We start from the raw sequence: 19,288 nt of genomic DNA, 5'->3' as shown, positions 1-19,288 counted from the left end.
CACCTGCCACACAGAAACGGCGCGTGCCCCTCAAAACAGGCACATACCAACAGCTCCTGTGAGTAAAGCAGTGACTCGGTACAGCAGCTACTCGCTCGGCTAACTGGCAGCACATCGTAGCCCCACCATCGGCCATCAGAACCTGGGAAAGTCAAGGAGTGTTGACCCAAAGACTTACAGATTGTCTGTCATTTTGTTGGTTGTGCTGTCGGGTGGACGAACTGAGAGTCTTTGGGGGCTTTTGTTGTGGCACACAAGAGTTGAAGAAAGCAGCTCGTGTTACAGATGTACTCAAACTAATGACTGATTTCATTGTGGTGTTATGCTAAATCTAAACGATGTATAGATTATTTATCAGCGTATTTATTAAACAGGACAAGATGAACTTGGCCTCGTGTTCTTGTTTTTATTTATTATTTTTCAGGAGTGGCACTAGCCGTTTACTCAGGCGAAAGGTACTAGCCGTTTACTCAGGCGAAAGGTACTAGCCGTTTACTCAGGCGAAAGGTACTAGCCAGTGCATTTCACCTGAGTAAATGGATAGTGTTTTTGGTATGTGGCTGTTTTGAGGGGCACGCGCCGTTTCTGTGCGGCAGGTGCCACCGGCGAGTGCCACTAACCGAGCGGCACGAGCGGCATGTCCCACTTGTTACCAGTTATCGGTGGCAGGTGCCACTCGCTAAGTAGCACAAGACAGTACGTGCCATTTCCGGACGGCGGATTTGCCCCTCCCTGCTGCCAGATTCCACATCGGGACTGAACCCCTGTCTGAAAAACGTCAATCCCACTGAAATTTTTTATCACGCCAAACTTTGAGAGAGTCTGACCCTGTCTATTGCATTCTGGGAGAACGAGTTTTTCTACGTAATATCCAGAATACAAATCAAACGACACGTTCAAGCATTGAAACTACAAGTACCAGAATGTATAAGAGATAAATGAAGTCATGAGCAGGAGACGAAGCACGTAAAAGTCATGTAAATATTTACAGCACAGTCAAGTTGACATCCGTTTTTAAGAGAAGGTTCGCTGTTAAGCTGGCTTTCTAATGCATGAAGCCCGTAGACTGTATGACGACTAAGGATTTCAAGACCTCGACAACCGAAGCAGGTAGCTAATGTAACCTAGCTATTTTGGGATGCATACAGTATCTTTGGCTTGCTAACATCTAAATTAACTGGGTTTCAGTCGGTGACCCAGCCTTCTGTGACCACCGCTGGTCCTGATCTTTAAAGCACATTTGATTTTGACGAAACGTGTTCTAACCACAGTCACATGTTGGCGAATTAACTGAATGAAAACGAAGCTCAAGTCAGCTTGTTATTCTTCAGCTTCTGGTTTGCATTTTCAGGTTCCTCCTTAAACGGTGCAGCAGCTAAGTTGGCTAACTCTGACGCCTGAGTGGAGTCTAAGAATGCTGCACCATTTAAGGTGGAACGGGTAAATTCGCACAAGAAGCTGGCGAAAAGGAAGTTGACCTCAGCCTCGTTAAATAGAGCGATAGTTTGGCGGTCAACATGGATGTGAGAAATTTCCCTCTCAGCTAATGGCAATATAATAAAAATTCTTATAGCTTCACAATATGAAATGTCATAATCTCGGTAAGTTATATGAAACGACATTAAATCCATCTCCACGCTGAGGCTGCGTCCCAAATCGCATAACGTTAGCTGCCATACAGAAAAGTACGCATCAACAGTAGTGCCTTGCCTTGCCTTTCAGTAGTGTAGTGTGCATAGTATGGTAGTGTGAGTTTTGTTCTTGGGGATAAATGTAAATATATTCAGCACTGACTTAGAGTTCATTATTCATAATAGCTAATTACACTAAGGGTCTCAAGTCCCCTGTTGAAAAGTACTGTTTACATATCAGAAAATGATTCTTTATTGCATTGTTTTATAGGCTATCAAAAGCAATACTTACTCTCAGTGAGTATAGGAGACCCAGAGAAATTGCTGGAAAAAAGACGAGATGAAAAAGTGTGACTTAAACTACTTGCCTGTGTATCTCTCTGTGATGTTCCACTAGTATTATTATATGCTGTAGTTTGATATGGTTAAAGTCTCTTTATGTTCAAACGTGTTTGATTTATAAAAATCACGTTACACATTTCTCTTTGTATTTTCTCACTTTTTCTCTGAACAACCCAATCCGTCAAATGGAAAATCTTGCCTTATGTATTTGTAGTGGCTGTGTGATGCATGCTTTCTGCTACAGCGTGGACAGAGAGGCTGGCCGAGGCAGCATTTTCAGTTTCTAATGCGCCCAGCACGGTGAGGTCATTTGGTTACTCGGTCACTAGTGTTGGTTTACTGCACACTACAATGTAAACACACATACAACTAAACCACATGTGAGTAATGCATTACATCCAATGCACATGTGTTTAGGATGAGTTGGGGGGTATGTGGCGCCCAGAAGGGGAGGCTGGCGCTGGGCGTGGTCATCCTGCTGCTTGTGGACGTAATCTGGGTTGCTTCATCTGAACTCACTGCAGTAAGATCTATACACACATAGATAAACATGTTATTTTTCTTTACTTTTTCTGTCACACACTCTTACACATTTGGATTATAGTACAGGTTTTTGCAAAATGTACCCAATCCATACAGTCTTTGTAAGGAAAATGGGCTGCAAACCAATTGATGTCACAACTCTGACCATATACTTACATTCAGCCTACAGCAGTCTAGCCTATCCATTCATGCTAAAGTGAAAAGAAGTGTTGTTGGTGCAGAAAATATAGGAAAACAGTTAAACACTATGCCTCTCCTGTATCGCTGCAACTTTCTAAAGTATGCAGATATACAAAGAATGGCTGATTTTTTTTTTTCCAGAAGTCTGTGTGGATTTTGGTCTGAACTTAACAATTTGTTCAGTACATTTCAGCTAGAACCGTCTTTTGAACATGATGTCTTATTTCACATTTAGAGCATCAGCCAGTCAGGATAGGTTTTATTTATATATATATATATATATATATATATATATATATATATATATATATATATATATATATATATATATATATCACTGTCAAAAGTGCAGTAACAATTTGTTGAATTGTAAGGCATAAAAAAAGGTTGGAAAATAGTCACATAAGAATATTTACATAAAAGTGTACATAAAACAACAAAATTGCAGTAATTGGATTTAAGAGGAGAAAAAGAAGAGAAAAAATTAATAGGAGATTTTTAGTTATTTGCGAATGCATTGTTGGAAATATATTTTATCTGTGTGCGTGTGTGTGTGTGTGTGTGTCAGTATATCTTTGTTCAGCAGCAGTACAGTAAGCCTTTTTTCAGCACGTTTGTGAAGACCTCCATGTTCGTGTTGTATTTACTTGGCTTTCTCTTCTGGAGACCATGGAGACAGCAGTGTGCAGCACGTTACCAGCAACAGAACAGCAACCTTGTAAGTCCTGCTGCTGTCTTGATTTAGCTTTTTCAAAACTTGTAAGTTTAATATGCATTCACACCTAATATGGAGGGTTCACCTAATAAGATTTGTACATTTCGCTAACGCCTAAAACAGCTCTGTCATATGTGCCTTTCTGGATGCGCACTGGCCAGCCAAATAAACAGCTTTACAAAAACAGCTTGTTCACAACAAAATGAAGAGTTATGGAGAGTACTGAGTGCCCTAGTCACTTAAAAATGTTTTAAAAGCTGTTTATCAGGGGCAGTAAGAGTGTATTTGTTCAGAAAAGCACTGCAATTCGAATAAGTATAAAATATTATATAAAATTACCACAATAAGTAGTAATTTTATGCATGCCGTTGTCTGTTTAACAATTTCCTGTTTGCTCTTCGAGGGAACTCAATATTACTAGCTCACAAGATATCAACTACTTTTGAAAGCAAGAAATTCTTGTTCAATGGTTTTAAACAACTTGCTTAAGTGCCTAAGACTTTTACTTGTATTTTACTTGTTGTGTATTTAGATATTCACCTGTTTATTCTTATAGTTATATTTAAAAATGTCATCAGTCTCATTGATGTTAATATATTTTACTGCAACTATACTAGTGACCTGTTTTTATGCCATGTTAGTACAACCACCTCCTAGTCTTTTGTACATGTGCTATGGTGTTATAGCATTGTTATATGAAATAAATGGGATGTTATAGCAAGATTTGAATGATAGCACTGCTGTTTGATGTGTTTTTTTTCAGACTCCTGATGCTGATTCATATTTAACTAGTGGTGGAACTGAAAGCAGCTTTAGCAACTCCTTAGTGAGTATATACTGTCACAATGAAATGCATACTGTGTGCTTTGTTGACAGAAGTTCATCCTGTGCTTTTACCTTCTAAAGTGAACTATAATATGTTGTCTGTAATTTACTTGTTAGTACACGTTACTACAGAAACCCAATTGTGGGAGAGCCCCAACTTCCAAGAGATAAAAGACAAACTTGAATGGGGTAAAAAAAAAAAAAAAAATCTACCACAGGATTTCCCTATTCATACAATGGAAAAAATAAATAAAATAAAATAAATGTTCACAAACATGCCACATGCAACTTCATATGCACCAATAGCACAACATGAAACATTGTGGCTAAATCAGGATCTGACATTTGTGCTTTTTACATGGTTTACGATAACAAGCCATGTTAACCCCATTGTGAGATTCTGGAAAACTGGGAAAGCCAGTTAAGTGTATTGACTGAGATAGCGGTTGTCTGAGTTTAAGCTGTGTGTTTATGGGGCAGTAATAGGACTTTGATATTTTCTAATTTACATGTACCCAATCTTTCATGTGCTTTGTGTGTGTGGTACCTCTTTTTCTTTTCTTATAAATACTGAAACCTTGAGCAATAGCTGATACCAGCACCAATTAAGTTTTTCTCAAAAGTCTACTATCTTTCAAAAGAAACTGTTTGTAATTCACCCAAGATGCGCATCCAAAAGTAATACACTCAAACAGCTCAAACACTGTACTGCCCTACTGGTAGAAACACAACATCAACAACCTGACTTTGACAAAACTTTGTTGTGAATATGTACAAAAGTAGATGGTTTAAAATAAACACATTGCAATTGCAGTAAAATACTTGGCTTGCTACTCATTGTTATACAATGAATGATAGGGTAAATGTGGTTCCTGATGTCATCACATGTACCTACTTTACCTCTCTTTACATTTTGTGTTACTATAAGCAATTCTGTAGTGGTCAGCTGTAGCATTTGTGTCTGTATGTGCTTCTGTAATGAAAGTGTGATTTTGTTCTGCAGAGTGAGCCTCTGTATGTGCCGGTAAAATTTCCGGATGTTCCTGAGAGCGGTGCCAGTAGAGAGTCTAAGACTCGTAAGTATTCCTGCAAAAAAGTAAGCAGTAAGCATTTATTCTAATATTGAAAAAAATACAAATAAACAAATGATCAATAAATCCGGACTTTATGTGTGTCAGTGGTTTATGTGTTAGTGTTACGTTTGTCAGTTCGCTTTTCATGATGACTTGGCTGGTAAAGACTTTTGTACAGTACTGCACAGTAATGTTATTTATACGTGGAAGTCAAATTTGTAATTGTGTTACATTCAGGCCTATATCTTCAATATTAATATTAGAATTCATTTTAAATATTAATTTTTATTTCAATTTGTATAAACTGACTGGCTACTTTTTTGTTACTTTTTTCTAACTTTATCTACACTTACCATACACTTACCATATAAGTGCAGTCCTGTGGGGGTCCTGACCGTTAAAGAATAAGGTGCAAGAATGCTAAGGAGTTGGCAGAGAAACGTGGACTACTATCTGTAATTGTAGAACTATGAAGTGCATTTATGTAGTAAAAAGAGCTGATAGGATTTGTATATAATGAAGTTGCTGGTCGGTATATGTGTGAAATGAAGACTGGCATTACGTCCCCTTTTAAAACTGACATTAAAATCTGACTTGTTTTCTCTCATGGTCCCCTTTTTTGTGGGACATTTGTACCTGTGTGTGTGCGTGTGTGCGTGTGTGCGTGTGTGCGTGTGTGCGTGTGTGCGTGTGTGTGTGTGTGTGTGTGTGTGTGTGTGTGTGTAGCTGTGAGGAAGCAACGTGTGCGATTCAGTAATGTGATGGAAGTGCGTGAGCTGCCTTACTCTCAGGCTGTAGAAGCCAAACTGTCCCGCATGTCGCATAATCCCGCCTCCTTCAGGATAATAGGAAAACTCAGCATCAGTGCTGTGGCCAGAATCAGCTTCTTCTTCTGCTTTGTGGTAAGAGTTAACTAAAACCTACACACATACAAAGAACCACATACTGGGTGAAGAATGTTAAATGTCTCTCACTTTGTCTCTTTTCTCTCTCTTTGTCTCAGTGGTTCCTTGCAAATCTAGCCTACCAGGAGGCTCTGACAGATACACAGGTGGCTATTGTAAATATTCTGTCTTCCACCTCAGGTGTGTTCCCCACATGTTCTCCTTTCTTTTTTGTTGATGTGGTGAACTATATCAACATATTGGGTGTGACTACATGCCTGCAGTTTAAACATGAACTGTTTTTACATTCACACAGTCAAGTCTGGGACATTTCCTCTTTTTCTTTTCCCAGAAACATATTTTCCAATGTACAGTGTTTACAAGTGGTTCCAATTGATCTTTATAATTAGTTGCACTGTATTATAATACATGAGAAAGAAGGCTTTCAGCAAGTATTTCAGATGAAGCTGAACATTCAAGCAGTTGTATGAGAGCCTGTGCATACCTTCATAAATAAGAATTAAGGTCCATGAGGTCCATTAAAAAGTGTGTGTCCTTGGGTTCTCAGGTCTTTTCACTTTGATCTTGGCTGCCATCTTTCCAAGTAACAGCAGTGATCGTTTCACACTCTCTAAACTGCTGGCTGTTATTCTGAGGTGAGATCAACATTTAGTTCAGTTATTAACATTGGCATTTAAACATCCCTATTATTTATGTACATATACATGAAGATAATAAGCAAACCTTACTTTTAATAAATATTAACAGTATGTATAAACAATTAAACGTACTCCCAATTATCTTTATAAGATTATTTTTACCTTTTTTCTTTTTTTATGTAGCATGGTGGGTGTGACTGTGGTCAGTGTCTCTGTGATGGACAGTCCTGATGGAAAAGGCACTATTGGTAAGCATGGAAACTCTGATTACTTACTGAAGAAAGCTCAGTGCCAGAGCAGGGACACCGTATGGCCAGAGTTTTTTAGACCTGCTCATTCAATGTTACTTCTAGAATCAAGGGCAGTAATAGCTGCCCTGTGCTGCATTAACAGCCTCTGCTCTGCTGGGAAGGCTTTACAGTAAATGTTGGAACATTTCTGTGAGGATTCTGTTGGATTCAGCCACAAGCACATTAGTGAGGTCAGGTACTGATGTTGAATGATTAGTTCTGGATCACAAATACCTTTCCATCTCATCCCAAAGGTATTTTATGGTGCTCCGCAGTATCCCATTCTAATGGCAGTGCTTCTCTATGGAGATTATACAAGCTGTGTGTATGCAGTTGAATGCCTGTGTCAGCAATGAGTGCACTTTGAAGTAGCTGAATTTGGTAAAGTAGCTCAATTCAGAATTCAGAATTAGAAGGATTAGAAGAATTATTCAGAAGGGGCCTCTGACTTTTGGATATAGTGGTTTTTGATAGTAAATGTTTGTGAACATTGTAGCTAATTCAAGCACCGTACACTAGCATGTTCTTTTAAATATTAGAGTAAAATAACCTTCTGCCTTGGTCCAGGCTCTCTCTGGTCACTGCTGGGGGCTGTGCTTTATGCTGTCTACATCGTTATGCTAAAAAGGAAAGTTGATCGAGAAGAGAAGCTGGATATCCCGATGTTCTTTGGTGAGTAGACTATAAAAACGTGCTCATACAGATCCTTGACTCGTGTCATATTGTTTGTGATGTGTTTGTGTGTGTGTGTAGGGTTTGTGGGCTTGTTTAACCTGCTGTTGTTATGGCCTGGCTTTGTGCTGCTGCATTACTCTGGGTTGGAGTCGTTCGAGATGCCGAGCCAGTTGGTGATCAGCTGCATTCTTATCAATGGCCTGATCGGGACTGTGCTGTCTGAGTTCCTCTGGCTATGGTAGGTGAGAGGGCATGTTAGTGTGTTTAACAGCAGCAAACAGTCTGCAGTAGGTTAACATTTGCTTCAGCTGTGTGTGCAAATGTGTACACAAGTCTATAAGTGTATTGAACAGTGATGTGTGGTTTAGTCTTAGAAGTTGCTGTTTTTGCTGGCAAAAATAAAAATTGTGATTTTAATATGAATTATATCTTACTTATAGTTTACTGAAAAAATGGTTTGTCAAACATGGGTAATACTTTACTCAAGCAGTGACATAACCATGCTTTAAGCAAGTTATGGCACAATCGTGATGTCATGCTTTATAGTAATATAATTCACTAACAAGGATTGTGTGTGCGATCATTTGTACAGTAGTAAGTAGATTAAGTATAAAAATTTGAACTTTAAAATTTTTGACTACACATATGATATTAAAGATGATATTAAAGCAACATGATATTAAAGATGATATTGACCTAGAAATCCACTTCTGCAATAACATCAACAACAATAATGAGTATTATACAGATTACACAGTAATGTTGAAAATGAAAGGAGCTTTATTAATAATGTACTTTAAAAGTAGAATCCTCCATAGAAACTTCCATAAAATCAAGGGTTATTTGAATAAATACAATACGTTTAATGTCATGGCTATATCTTAGACTTGGAGGAGAAAGGAGGAAGTTTGTGATTTGGGACTGGAAAGATATGAACTGTGTACGACTAATAGGTTGAATAAAAAAGGAGAAGGAGTTGCTCTGTATGTTGATGCAGCTGAAGCTGCAGCATATTTAAATGTAGGTCAAATACTATTTTAGAAAATATTTTGGAATGTTTAACTATAGAAATTAATGTTGAAAAACCTAAAAACATAATTATCAGCTGGTATGTTTGACAAATTTGAAAACTAAAAGGTGCAAATTATATGTGGTGATTTTAATATTGGTTTGATAAACCCAAAAGGATATAAAGGGAAAACAGACTTTAGTAATACAATGTACAGCAACAGCCTAGTGATTATAGTACCAACAACAATAACAACTACATTGATAGACAACATATTCACAAACAGAATTGAGAGCAAAATAGTAGGTGGCCTGCTCCAAAATAACATAAGTGACCATCTTCCTGTTTTTGCAGTTTCTCAGGAATTTTTTAAATATAAAAAAATAAAATAGGTGAAACACTTGTAAATTGATTTGACACAGAAAAGCAGAAGACATCACTGCCCTCAAAGCAGACCTAAGGAAATAAAACTGCTGAGATGTTTATGCAAATGGTGATCCTAACAAAGCCTATGAGGCTTTTTTTGTCCACAGTAATTGTGCTACATGAAAAAATTTTTTTAGAAAACTTACAAGACGCTTGTTTGACAAGCCATTGATTAACAAGCGGATAGAGAACACGTAAAAATGAATAAGTATTATGAGACTTAGCAAGAATTAATATAATGACACTACTGGAACAGTATAGGAGTAACACTGAAGGAACATGGAGCGTGCTTTGAAGTATAATAAAAAAGGGTGCTGGAAGTAGAAAATTAAATTATTTTATAAAAGATGACAATGTAATTATAAAGAAAAGAAATTATACAACAAACATATAATAATAGATAGCAACGCTGAATAGTAGCAGCAGCTCTTGACTTCTAAGGGTTCATTTTCTTTAGCTATGTGTTTGTGTACAAACACGTTTTACTTATGATTATTTAGTGTGTTTTCACATGCATAGAAAAACCTTAGAGGATTGAACTTGTGGCCATAGTGTGCAAGAATCACAAGGGGAAAGGGTTTTTAAAAACACATTTTTGGGGAGGATTAAAAAAAGCCAAATAATTTCCTTTATGTTGGTGATATTCAGCTTGGAGTTAGGCTTAGGGTGAAGGTAATGGTTATGATTAGCTTAGACTTGTAAATTAGTACCCTATATTTTACACACTAAATTAGGCTTCCACAAGGATAGAACAAGAGTTTGATTGTCTCTCTGTGTTTTCACAGGGGATGTTTTCTCACCTCATCTCTAATTGGGACACTGGCTCTAAGTCTGACAATTCCACTTTCCATCATGACCGATATATGCATGCAGAAGGTGAGTGGTGTGTATAAATGATCTAAAAACTGATGGACAAAATCTAAAATGTGCTTTAAGAGTTGTTTATATTTAATGTGCTTTACATTTTGCATCACTGTTAGTCTGTTGGGTGATGGACTGTGTTTCCAAACACACCGCAGTGTGTATCTTTTTGTAGAGTTTACATTGTTTTGGCTCTGTACTTGATCACATTGGATCTGAAATGAAATAATAACTGTGTAGTCAGTTAACGTGCAGTATTTTATCTGTACTAGGTGAACAAAATGATAATTGCAGTTGCAATTAGAGCTGAGTGTCATTCAGAGTTTTTTTTTTTTTTATACTAACACAGATGCCTTGACTTTGATACTGATTCTGCAATGATACATTTTATAATACTTCATTTTAAATTACAAACCAAAGTGGGCATGTCTTAAACCAGAAATGAATGTGAGATGCTAAAAGTGTGTATATACTTGAATTTCACATCATTGTACACATCATCAAACCCTGTGTATCTTCTCTGATGATGCTCTCCAGCTCTGCAATTACACTATTTTTAGCTCCTGCTTGTTTCACAGAGCTGTTGCATTTAGTAAGTGAAATCTATGCTCAGTGAGGTTGAAGTAGGGGGGAGTAATTAATATGCTGCTGTACACTTCAGAATTCACTCTGCTGCTGCCCACTGCAATCACAGATACATCAGCTGTTATATCCCCTCTCTAAGAAAAGATGCAGGTGGGCACACTGACACCTACCATCAATGAAAAGGCAGTGAGCATCCTTGCATACCTTCACCTCTGTGTTTCTCAGATAAGGTGGTTTGTTTGGACAAGCACAATTTTTTTTCCCACGCTTTCCTCATCCCATCACCCTGATACACGTTAATCTTCGTCCTGTCTGTCCATGAATCTGTCCCAGGACTCTATAGTCTTTTTATTGATTCATTTTTCATCATCATTTTGCTGCCTACATGCCCAGTCTGAGAGCTTAGGTCACTAGTATGCAAATGAAACGTCTAGAATCAACTCTAGGACTTTTGTTTTTGTTAACTGTCTTGTGCTAATGATACACTGATTACCCACGAACACAAATACATTTCAACAACAAACAATTTCTTTGTTTTTAATTGTTAACTGGATACTGGACTTCCTGACAAGCAGACTCCAGGTGGTGAAAGTTGAGAACAGCTTCTCCACCTCACTGACTCTGAGCACAGGGGCTCCCCAGGGATGTGTGCTCAGCCCCCCTCCTGTACTCCCTGTATACACATGACTGTGTAGCCAAACACGGCTAACATCATCTTCAAGTTTTCTGATGATGCCACCATCCTAGGCCTCATCACTGATGGAGATGAAACAGCCTACAGAGACGAGGTCAGCGCTCTGTCAGGGAGGCTGCATCACTGTCTGGTAGAACAGCTGCACTACCTGTGACCGCAAGGCCCTTAAAGGAGTGGTGAGGATGGCAGAAGCCGTCATAGGTAACAAACTACCAGCCTTACAGGACATCTACCAGGAAGATCATAAAGATCTAATCAGACAGCAGTCATTCAGCACAAGGCCTGTTCACCATCCTGCCATCAGGCAAGAGCTTTCGTGGCATACAGGCTAGAACAACCTGGTTAATGAACAGTTTCTACCCACAGGCTGTCAGGCTTCTGAACAAGCTGTGAAGGTGTGGGTCCTTCCCCAATTCACCATTTCACTCAGTCACTCTGTCAGTTATTATATCATCACTGCTATGGACAATAACACTTTTAACACTAAGTCACTTAAGCCTCTTTAAAATGTATATTGTCTCTAGATTTTGTGTATATTTTCTCTATATTTTGTGTATATTTAATACATTTCAATTTGTTTTATATTCTACTTTTACTTATTTACTTTCTGTAGAGTGAATGCCTGAGCCTCACCACAAGCATTTCAATGCATAAATGTCCCGACATGTTGTGCAAATGACAAATAAACTTGAAACGTACTTGCCACTGTTAAATCTGGCCTTATTCAGGCCTTAGCATTCTTCTCGCATGCTTTTTCACTGGGTTTCATGAGCATACTATACCAGCCTTAAAGGATTATGTGAAGGAGCTTACTATTTCCCCTGAGGCCTTTCTTTCAGGCACATGATCAGATTCCTAAATGTTAGTCACTAGGACATGCTATCTGTGTGAAGATTCCTGGTGGACATCTCTCGTGTGAGCAGAATATTTGTAATGTCTGCAGCACACAGTGTGCCACTGCGTGACCTTGTTGGTATTAGATCTCGACCTGTGTGCAGGCACATGAGCAGAATCCAGCATGCTTTACACCACCTCTGGCAGTTATTCAGACCGCAGCTACACCACAGCTACATATATCCTGAAATCTAAACTAAAATTAAAGCTCTTAAAGATATTTCACACTTTAACCTTATTATTTTATTTCAAATCATATGTGCTGTACAAAGTCAATTCAGTAAAATGATCACTTTCTCTTTATTTATGTGTTACACTGTATATTTACCACTCTTCAGATGGTGCAGCCTAAACACAGGCATGGTCATGATGTGTGTATATGTGTGTGTGTGTATGTGTGTCTGTGCATGTATGCAGGCGAGTTTCTCGTGGCTGTTCTTTGCAGGTGCAATTCCGGTGTTCCTCTCCTTCTTCCTGACTGCACTCCTGTGCCACTACAATAACTGGGACCCAGCAATGATAGTCCTCCGGAGAGTCTTCTCATTCTTCTGTCGCAAGCACAGGAATCACAGGTACGGAATCCAGAAAGTAATTATCTCATGTTTGGACTGTAGTGGTGTTAATATTTCAAATTATTATGTATAGTCATTTTAGAACAGTGTAGGCCTGAGAATCTCTAGTATACACTCTTATTCTGTAAGCAGTCAACCTTCCTTGTTGCAGGGATCAGCCTGTCCAAGTTGAGCACATTTGAAATAATGTTTTCTCAAATATTGAGAAAAAATATAAATATCAGAACATGCTAGCTGAATAAGGTGAATAAGGTTAGCTGAATAAGGTTTTTTTTCCACTGATTTTGCTTTGGAGATTTTTCAAATTGCATTGTTTTGCTCTATTCAAGATTTGACAGTTTGTTTCTAGAATTATACAGTAATTACATCAGATTGGTATTACAATTGTGGTGCATATTAGGCCCAGGTTTATGTTAGTCTTTTGCACCCTATTTTATGGGGATAGATACTCATCATCACTGAAATTAAATACAGTGCTCTACATAGAGTCAGAATTCTATTAAAAGCTAGATGTGTCACCAGAATTAGTAATGCAAACCTACTAAACTTCCTCAAATGTTAAAAAAAGCTGTGAGTAATACAAAGCATTCCAAGAAACCAGAATGGTTCATTTTTTTAAAGCTGCAGCAATTAATTGCCGTGTTGCTGTGATATTGGCACTGTGATTATGTTTAATGTTTTCCCTCTACTAGTAGAAGTTGTTTTGGAACAGCTGTTAGTGAGTAAGACTTACATGATCTTAGTATTTATGTAGAGTTATGGGATTAAAACATCTGTTTGACCCCAGTAAAGGTCCCTAGGTGTTGTAAATATGATTTAAAGAAGCAGGTAAGGAAGCAAAAAGACAGAAAAGAGTCTTGTGTTCATTCTAACTTTGAATAGTGCTTGAACCCCTGTCAGTTTGTTCTAATATACCTGGTTTGCTTATTGGAGGTAATAAATATTAATGGAAAGATAAATGTGTCTATGTAATGTTTATGCCAAATATAAACATGTTTGAGATATTTTTATCATGTTACAGCACTATACACAGTGTCTTAGAAAGCAGCTAGATAAGCCTGGGGAGGAAAATCATTGAAATGGTATCTCTATACCACTGGGACCACTTATTGCTCCCAAAATTTTTTAAATAAAATGTAAAAAGGCTTATTTTACTGCTTTTAGATCAATATATTGTTATTCATTTTTGTTCATCAATAAATTATTACTTTAGTAAATTTGTGTGTGTGTGTGTGTGTGTGTGTGTAATATTGTGTGTTTGTGTGTTTTGTAGACTAGCGGAGGACAGCGAGCAGTGCGAGAGTCTCATCCCTCTGCAGAGTTCCGCCCTCGACAACAGAGCTTTCTGTTCCTGATCAGCACTTAAATAGGTAAACTGTAAACATTTGATCATTCTACATTCAGGGAACATGTTTAACCTAAATTAGATTGTGAGAGAGTTTACAACAGTAGCATGTAAATTATAAAGTATATAAGGTTTAAAAGAGATAAATAACTATATTAGATTAACATTTACTACCAATATGTACAGTACTGTACAAAAGTCAAACATCAAGCTTCTTTCATTTAATTTCCAGTTAAAATGGCCATGGAGTACAAGTTTTTCAGGAGATATTTAAGGAGAGATTAGATATAAGGTAATCAACTTAGATGTACGATAATACACTTGGGAAAGTCAGGGGAAAAAATGGGGAAAAAAAACAGGACATGATTAAAAGATATAGAGAAAATGGGACTCCAAACAACTGCGCAAGACCTGGTAGACTACCAACACTGTCACAATCAGAAAAACGTTCTCAAAGCTCTCATCACTGGGAGAGAGAAGAAAATCAAGCTCCACTCTTGCTTCAAATCTGAATAAATTTCATAGGTGTACTTGTCTATCCTTCCACTGCGATAAGACGGCTCAACACTATGAGTCTGAAAGGATGTATAGCTGTCAAGAAGCTCTTACTGAGAAAACCTCAAAATCAGTGACTGTGTTTGGGATTACTTGGATTGTGAAAAGCAGAAAATACAACCAACTTCTAAGACTGAACTTTGGAGATGGGGAAAATATCCCTGCAGATTTCTTAGAAAAACTGAAAGCCAGTCTCCAGAAAAAAATGGAAGCTGTGATAAAAGCAAACGGTCGACACAGCACATACTGAAAAATAAAATTTAGTTATATGTCTTAAATATGTCTTTTTTTTTTCTTGAAACAATAATAAGGCTTAACTGGAAATTAAATGAAGGGTGGTCTCTGCTTAATGAAGTAAATCACAAATGGATGTAAATGTGGAAGTATATTCAGGATTAATGTGTGCTGTAATGTCTGTAGCAGATGTTCTAAAATGGATATACATTACATTACTGTAAGTCTGGGGGCCTGTTGGGCCTGTGGTGTCCGGGACCATTATTAACAAAGTCAGACATTAGTCTGAGTAGAGTTTTGTTGCCATGTTGCCATCTGCTGTATATCTCAAGACAGAGACATAAACAAGAGCTCCGGAAGTCTTCTTTGAACACAGATCTTGGTGGTGCGGTCGGTTGGTTATTTAGTTTGGCTTTATCTAATTACAAGCCAGGGCCGTCACGTGGCCATGGAGAAACAGTATTCCTGAGTAAACTGAATGAACACTGATTTTTTTTTTTTTTTTTTTTTTTTTAAAACATGAGTCAGTTAGGATAGCCCTATGAATACACATTGAGACACACTCCTGCTCTTTTCATGCAAGCTGTCAGATTTGTAATTGAATGTGTGTTTGTTAATGTTGAAATATCAAAGATATGAAGTACATGCCTCAGCTTGAAACACCACCTACTCAACCACACATGCACACACACGCAGGCATCTGTTTGCTGTTCTGCATATACAGTATTGTACAAAAGTCAGACCACCTTTCATTTCTTTACTTTCTGCTCAAAACACCATAAGAGTAGCCCTGTAGTTTTTTTTTTTTTTTTCCTTCTTTTCAATTTTTCAGGAGATATCATTGAAGATATTACATATAAAGTAATCCACTTGCATAAAGAAGGGAAAGGTCACAGGACAGTAAGTGGAAAAATTATTAAAAGATATAAAGAAAATGCAATACCTGGAAAATCACACCCATCATAGCACAGACCTTAGCATCACTGAATGTGTTTGGTGTTACTTGGATTTTGAGAACCAGAAAATGCCTTTGGAGGTGTTGAAAAATATGCCTGCAGATTTCTTTAAAAAACTGAAAGCGAGTCTTCTGAAAAGAATTAAAGTTGTAATAAAGAGTGGACAGTTTCAGCACTGAGAATTTTTATATCAGTTGCTAAGGCTTCTGTGATTTTTTTTTTTATTTCTTTTTATTATTAAATATATCATCACTGTCCAATTAAAAACATGTATCTCCATTTTTGTTGCTTTTTACTTTTCTGTATTATTTGAGCCCTGCAGCTGTTTTATGGTGATTGGACCAATAGAAACGCTCTAAAATTGCTTAGAATAAAATCTCTTTTCATTCACTTATATGGATAGTAAATAATGTTTTTGCCCTCTCCTGTGAAGTTACTTATTTGATACTTGTTTTCCTTTAGCAACAATGTGTTTTTCTGCTTTTTTCTTGAGGCTGAAAAATGAGTAACTTGTACTTAATATCTGTTATAAATGGAAATAAAAAGGCACAATTGTCTTAGTCTTTCATACAGTGCTGTACACAAACAGTACTCTAACCTGCATTCCAAAATTTCTAATGTCACCTTTTACTACCACAGCATGTAATGTGTATTATAATATCATTCTCACTAAAGTAAAGTCTCTTCACAGGGACAGAGAAGCAGCAAGTGACAATCTGAAACCTGCCAAATGCTGCCCAGAGCCACTGTGCCTCATAACATCTCATCACTTGCTCTTCCTCTCGTATGCCGATGACCCTGTGAATCGCCCCATGAGTGACCTTGCCAATTTGCTCTTCATGTTGGGGGCTGTGATTTCTCAGGGCAAGAAGCTAGGCCTAGGAACCAGCGTTCTCCAGCCACACCAACCACCTACCCTGGATGGTCCAATCTGACTGTACCACAATGGCTGATCAACCAATCATAGTATCTGAAAAGAGAGCCCATTCAGGTGTGCAAGTGAAAGGGGATTGTGATTTGCAGACTAAGCTCTTGAACTAACACACGCTGTCTGTATTCTCAAGCATATCACAAAAAGATAGAAATACAATGTTGAATGTCAGATTTCTGATTGTCAATAAACAAATATGGGCACTTGAGAGTTAAGAATATGTTTCTACAGATTACAGAATATTTCTACAGACAGATGCATATAGCCTGTAATCTTGAAAATCTTTGTACTGTACATAGTGTGTAGACCTTACAGTATTGGCAAAGCCTGTATGACGAACACCAACTGTGAGGACTGCATTTGATTGTCGTTTGTCAAAAAGTGTCAAAAAATTTTTTTTCAATGATGTATAAAGTATGGTGTTAAAATGGGACACTAACATTTTAGGTTAAGATGCAGCCTGTATTCAGTATGCTGTGCTGAATTACCAAATACGACTCAAATTCCAGTAAAACACTATTCAGCATATGCGTCTGTTTTTCTTTATTGTCTCTTACCCTTGCCTGTTTTCTTCAGTATGAACTAAAATCTTGTGTTAGACCACTTTAGCTGCAGTAAACAGAATGACTTGCAGCTTTGCATTCTCAGTAGAGTCAGAAGAGTTTAGCATTTCAATAAGACTGCCACACTGATTGTTTAACATGGGACTGTATCTGTTGTTGATGCTGAAACTTGATGTAGCAAGAACTTCCAATGAGGTGTAGCTCAGGGGTCAGATGTTCTGACCAAAAACAAAGAACAGCTGAAAAAAGAGGCTGAGAAGTACGTGCACTTGGGCAATGTATATTTGGATTATTATTTTTTTACTAATTATTTAAAAAGAAAATGAATAAACAACCAGCCTCTTTTCTTAAATCATTTAAATTGCATAAGCGAAGGGATGTTGTGTGAGAGAGGTTTTTTTTTCCAAGTAAAGCACAGGACTTTTCCATATTACTAAAACTGTATTATCAGAAAGTCTTTATCTTTGTACTTATGATTCAGCACAACATTTGTGCATTAAATTCCAAATAAGGAGATGAAAGTAAAATTTCTGGGGGTGAAGTCACCCAGTACAAGAGCTTGTAATGAGTATTTTACTACAGACTCACTTAAAACTGGGATCAGTACAGCTCGGAATTTGCTGCTTTTCCCAACATTTAACATCGCTGTGAGGAATGTGGACTATAATATGCATTTGAAGTTTTTTTTTTCAGTCCTCGACTGGCACACTCTCATAGAGGAAAAACATGCTGCATATTTAAAAAAGAGCTGTGGCAGCATTAGTTTTGCTTAGCTATTTCTTAAAGTGCCTGTATTATGAGAAAACTAATTTATCTCCCTTTTCTGAAATAAAGGAGTTTTATGTAATTTGTAAAACATTTCAAAAATTACTCTTCACTTTTCAGTCTATACAGTCCACATATAGAAACAAACAGGGTGGTTTAACCTGATCTCGGGTCCTAAGGGTCTACTTAGAATCCATAAAATCAGTATAACTCAACATGACACAACCAAGTTGCCTGACCGTTGTGTACAAATTACAGCAGGTTTAGTAAGCATGGAAAGAGTCACTTAGCTGACTGTCAGCAGAACCAGTGCCTCATATAACCGAATGAAACAGAGCGTCCTTTGTTTTAATGAAGGTGTACACAACGCTGCCACCAGTCAGCAACTTTCAGCACTGCCATTCATCATTTCTCCATTGCAGCAGTGACCAGAACCAGACTAGTATCTAGTTTAAACTTTCCAGTCAAATGCATCCAAAACAGTCACCAATCTGCCTCTGTTCTGAAGTTTTGATTGAACACAACCCATCAACAGTGTATGTGTGTAGTTGACTAGAGGGAAGATAAATAAATCTCATTAAAAAAGGTCAGTCAGAGGCCCTAAAGCACTTGGGCCCCCTGGACTTTAGCCCAGGTGTGCCTGTGCATTATATCTGTTTACATTATGTCACGAAAGCTGATGCATTTGTATCTGCCTATTCACCCTTCAGTAGTTTAGCCCCACCCTGTAAAATCAGCTGTAAACTGTTTTGGTATATAAACTCACCCAAACGTTATAAGTACAATTTAAGGAGAAAAAATAAAATATGAAAAATGCAGGATATGGGTCCTTTAAATAAGATGGAGCAAGCTAATCCTGATTTGGTCCTTTGCTTCCACGGTTACAGCTTCTAGGAACATTGCTCATTACAGAATGACCCCCTCAGACAGTCTCTGTCTCACCCATTTAAATCCTCAATACTGCCAGTACTCACTGCACAGAAGCTTATCTCTGTTTTTATAGTACTTTATGTTGTTTATGTGTGTTAGTGCTCAGCACAGAGCTCTTACAATAGCAGACAATGCAGAGAGTTTTACGAGC

At 37.6% G+C, this 19,288-nt stretch overlaps 1 protein-coding gene across 1 annotated transcript; it reads left to right on the top strand.

Moving 5' to 3' along the window:
- The first annotated feature begins 935 nt into the window (after positions 1–935).
- LOC108424303 (solute carrier family 35 member F5) lies at positions 936–17,407 on the top strand. The gene is made up of 16 exons (XM_017692220.2): positions 936–1,110; positions 2,188–2,273; positions 2,391–2,496; positions 3,265–3,414; positions 4,175–4,237; positions 5,240–5,312; positions 6,036–6,211; positions 6,313–6,394; positions 6,762–6,849; positions 7,036–7,100; positions 7,710–7,814; positions 7,896–8,055; positions 10,038–10,128; positions 12,704–12,858; positions 14,132–14,228; positions 16,640–17,407. Exons 2-15 carry the CDS (start codon positions 2,260–2,262, stop codon positions 14,211–14,213), a joined length of 1,410 nt encoding a protein of 469 aa, XP_017547709.1. The 5' UTR covers positions 936–1,110; positions 2,188–2,259; the 3' UTR covers positions 14,214–14,228; positions 16,640–17,407.
- Positions 17,408–19,288: the final 1,881 nt, after the last annotated feature.

This window comes from Pygocentrus nattereri, chromosome 6, assembly GCF_015220715.1.
Source record: "Pygocentrus nattereri isolate fPygNat1 chromosome 6, fPygNat1.pri, whole genome shotgun sequence".
NCBI lineage: Eukaryota > Metazoa > Chordata > Actinopteri > Characiformes > Serrasalmidae > Pygocentrus > Pygocentrus nattereri.
The sequence above is the reverse complement of the archived record's forward strand: the minus strand, read 5'-3'. Positions and strand labels throughout refer to the sequence as shown.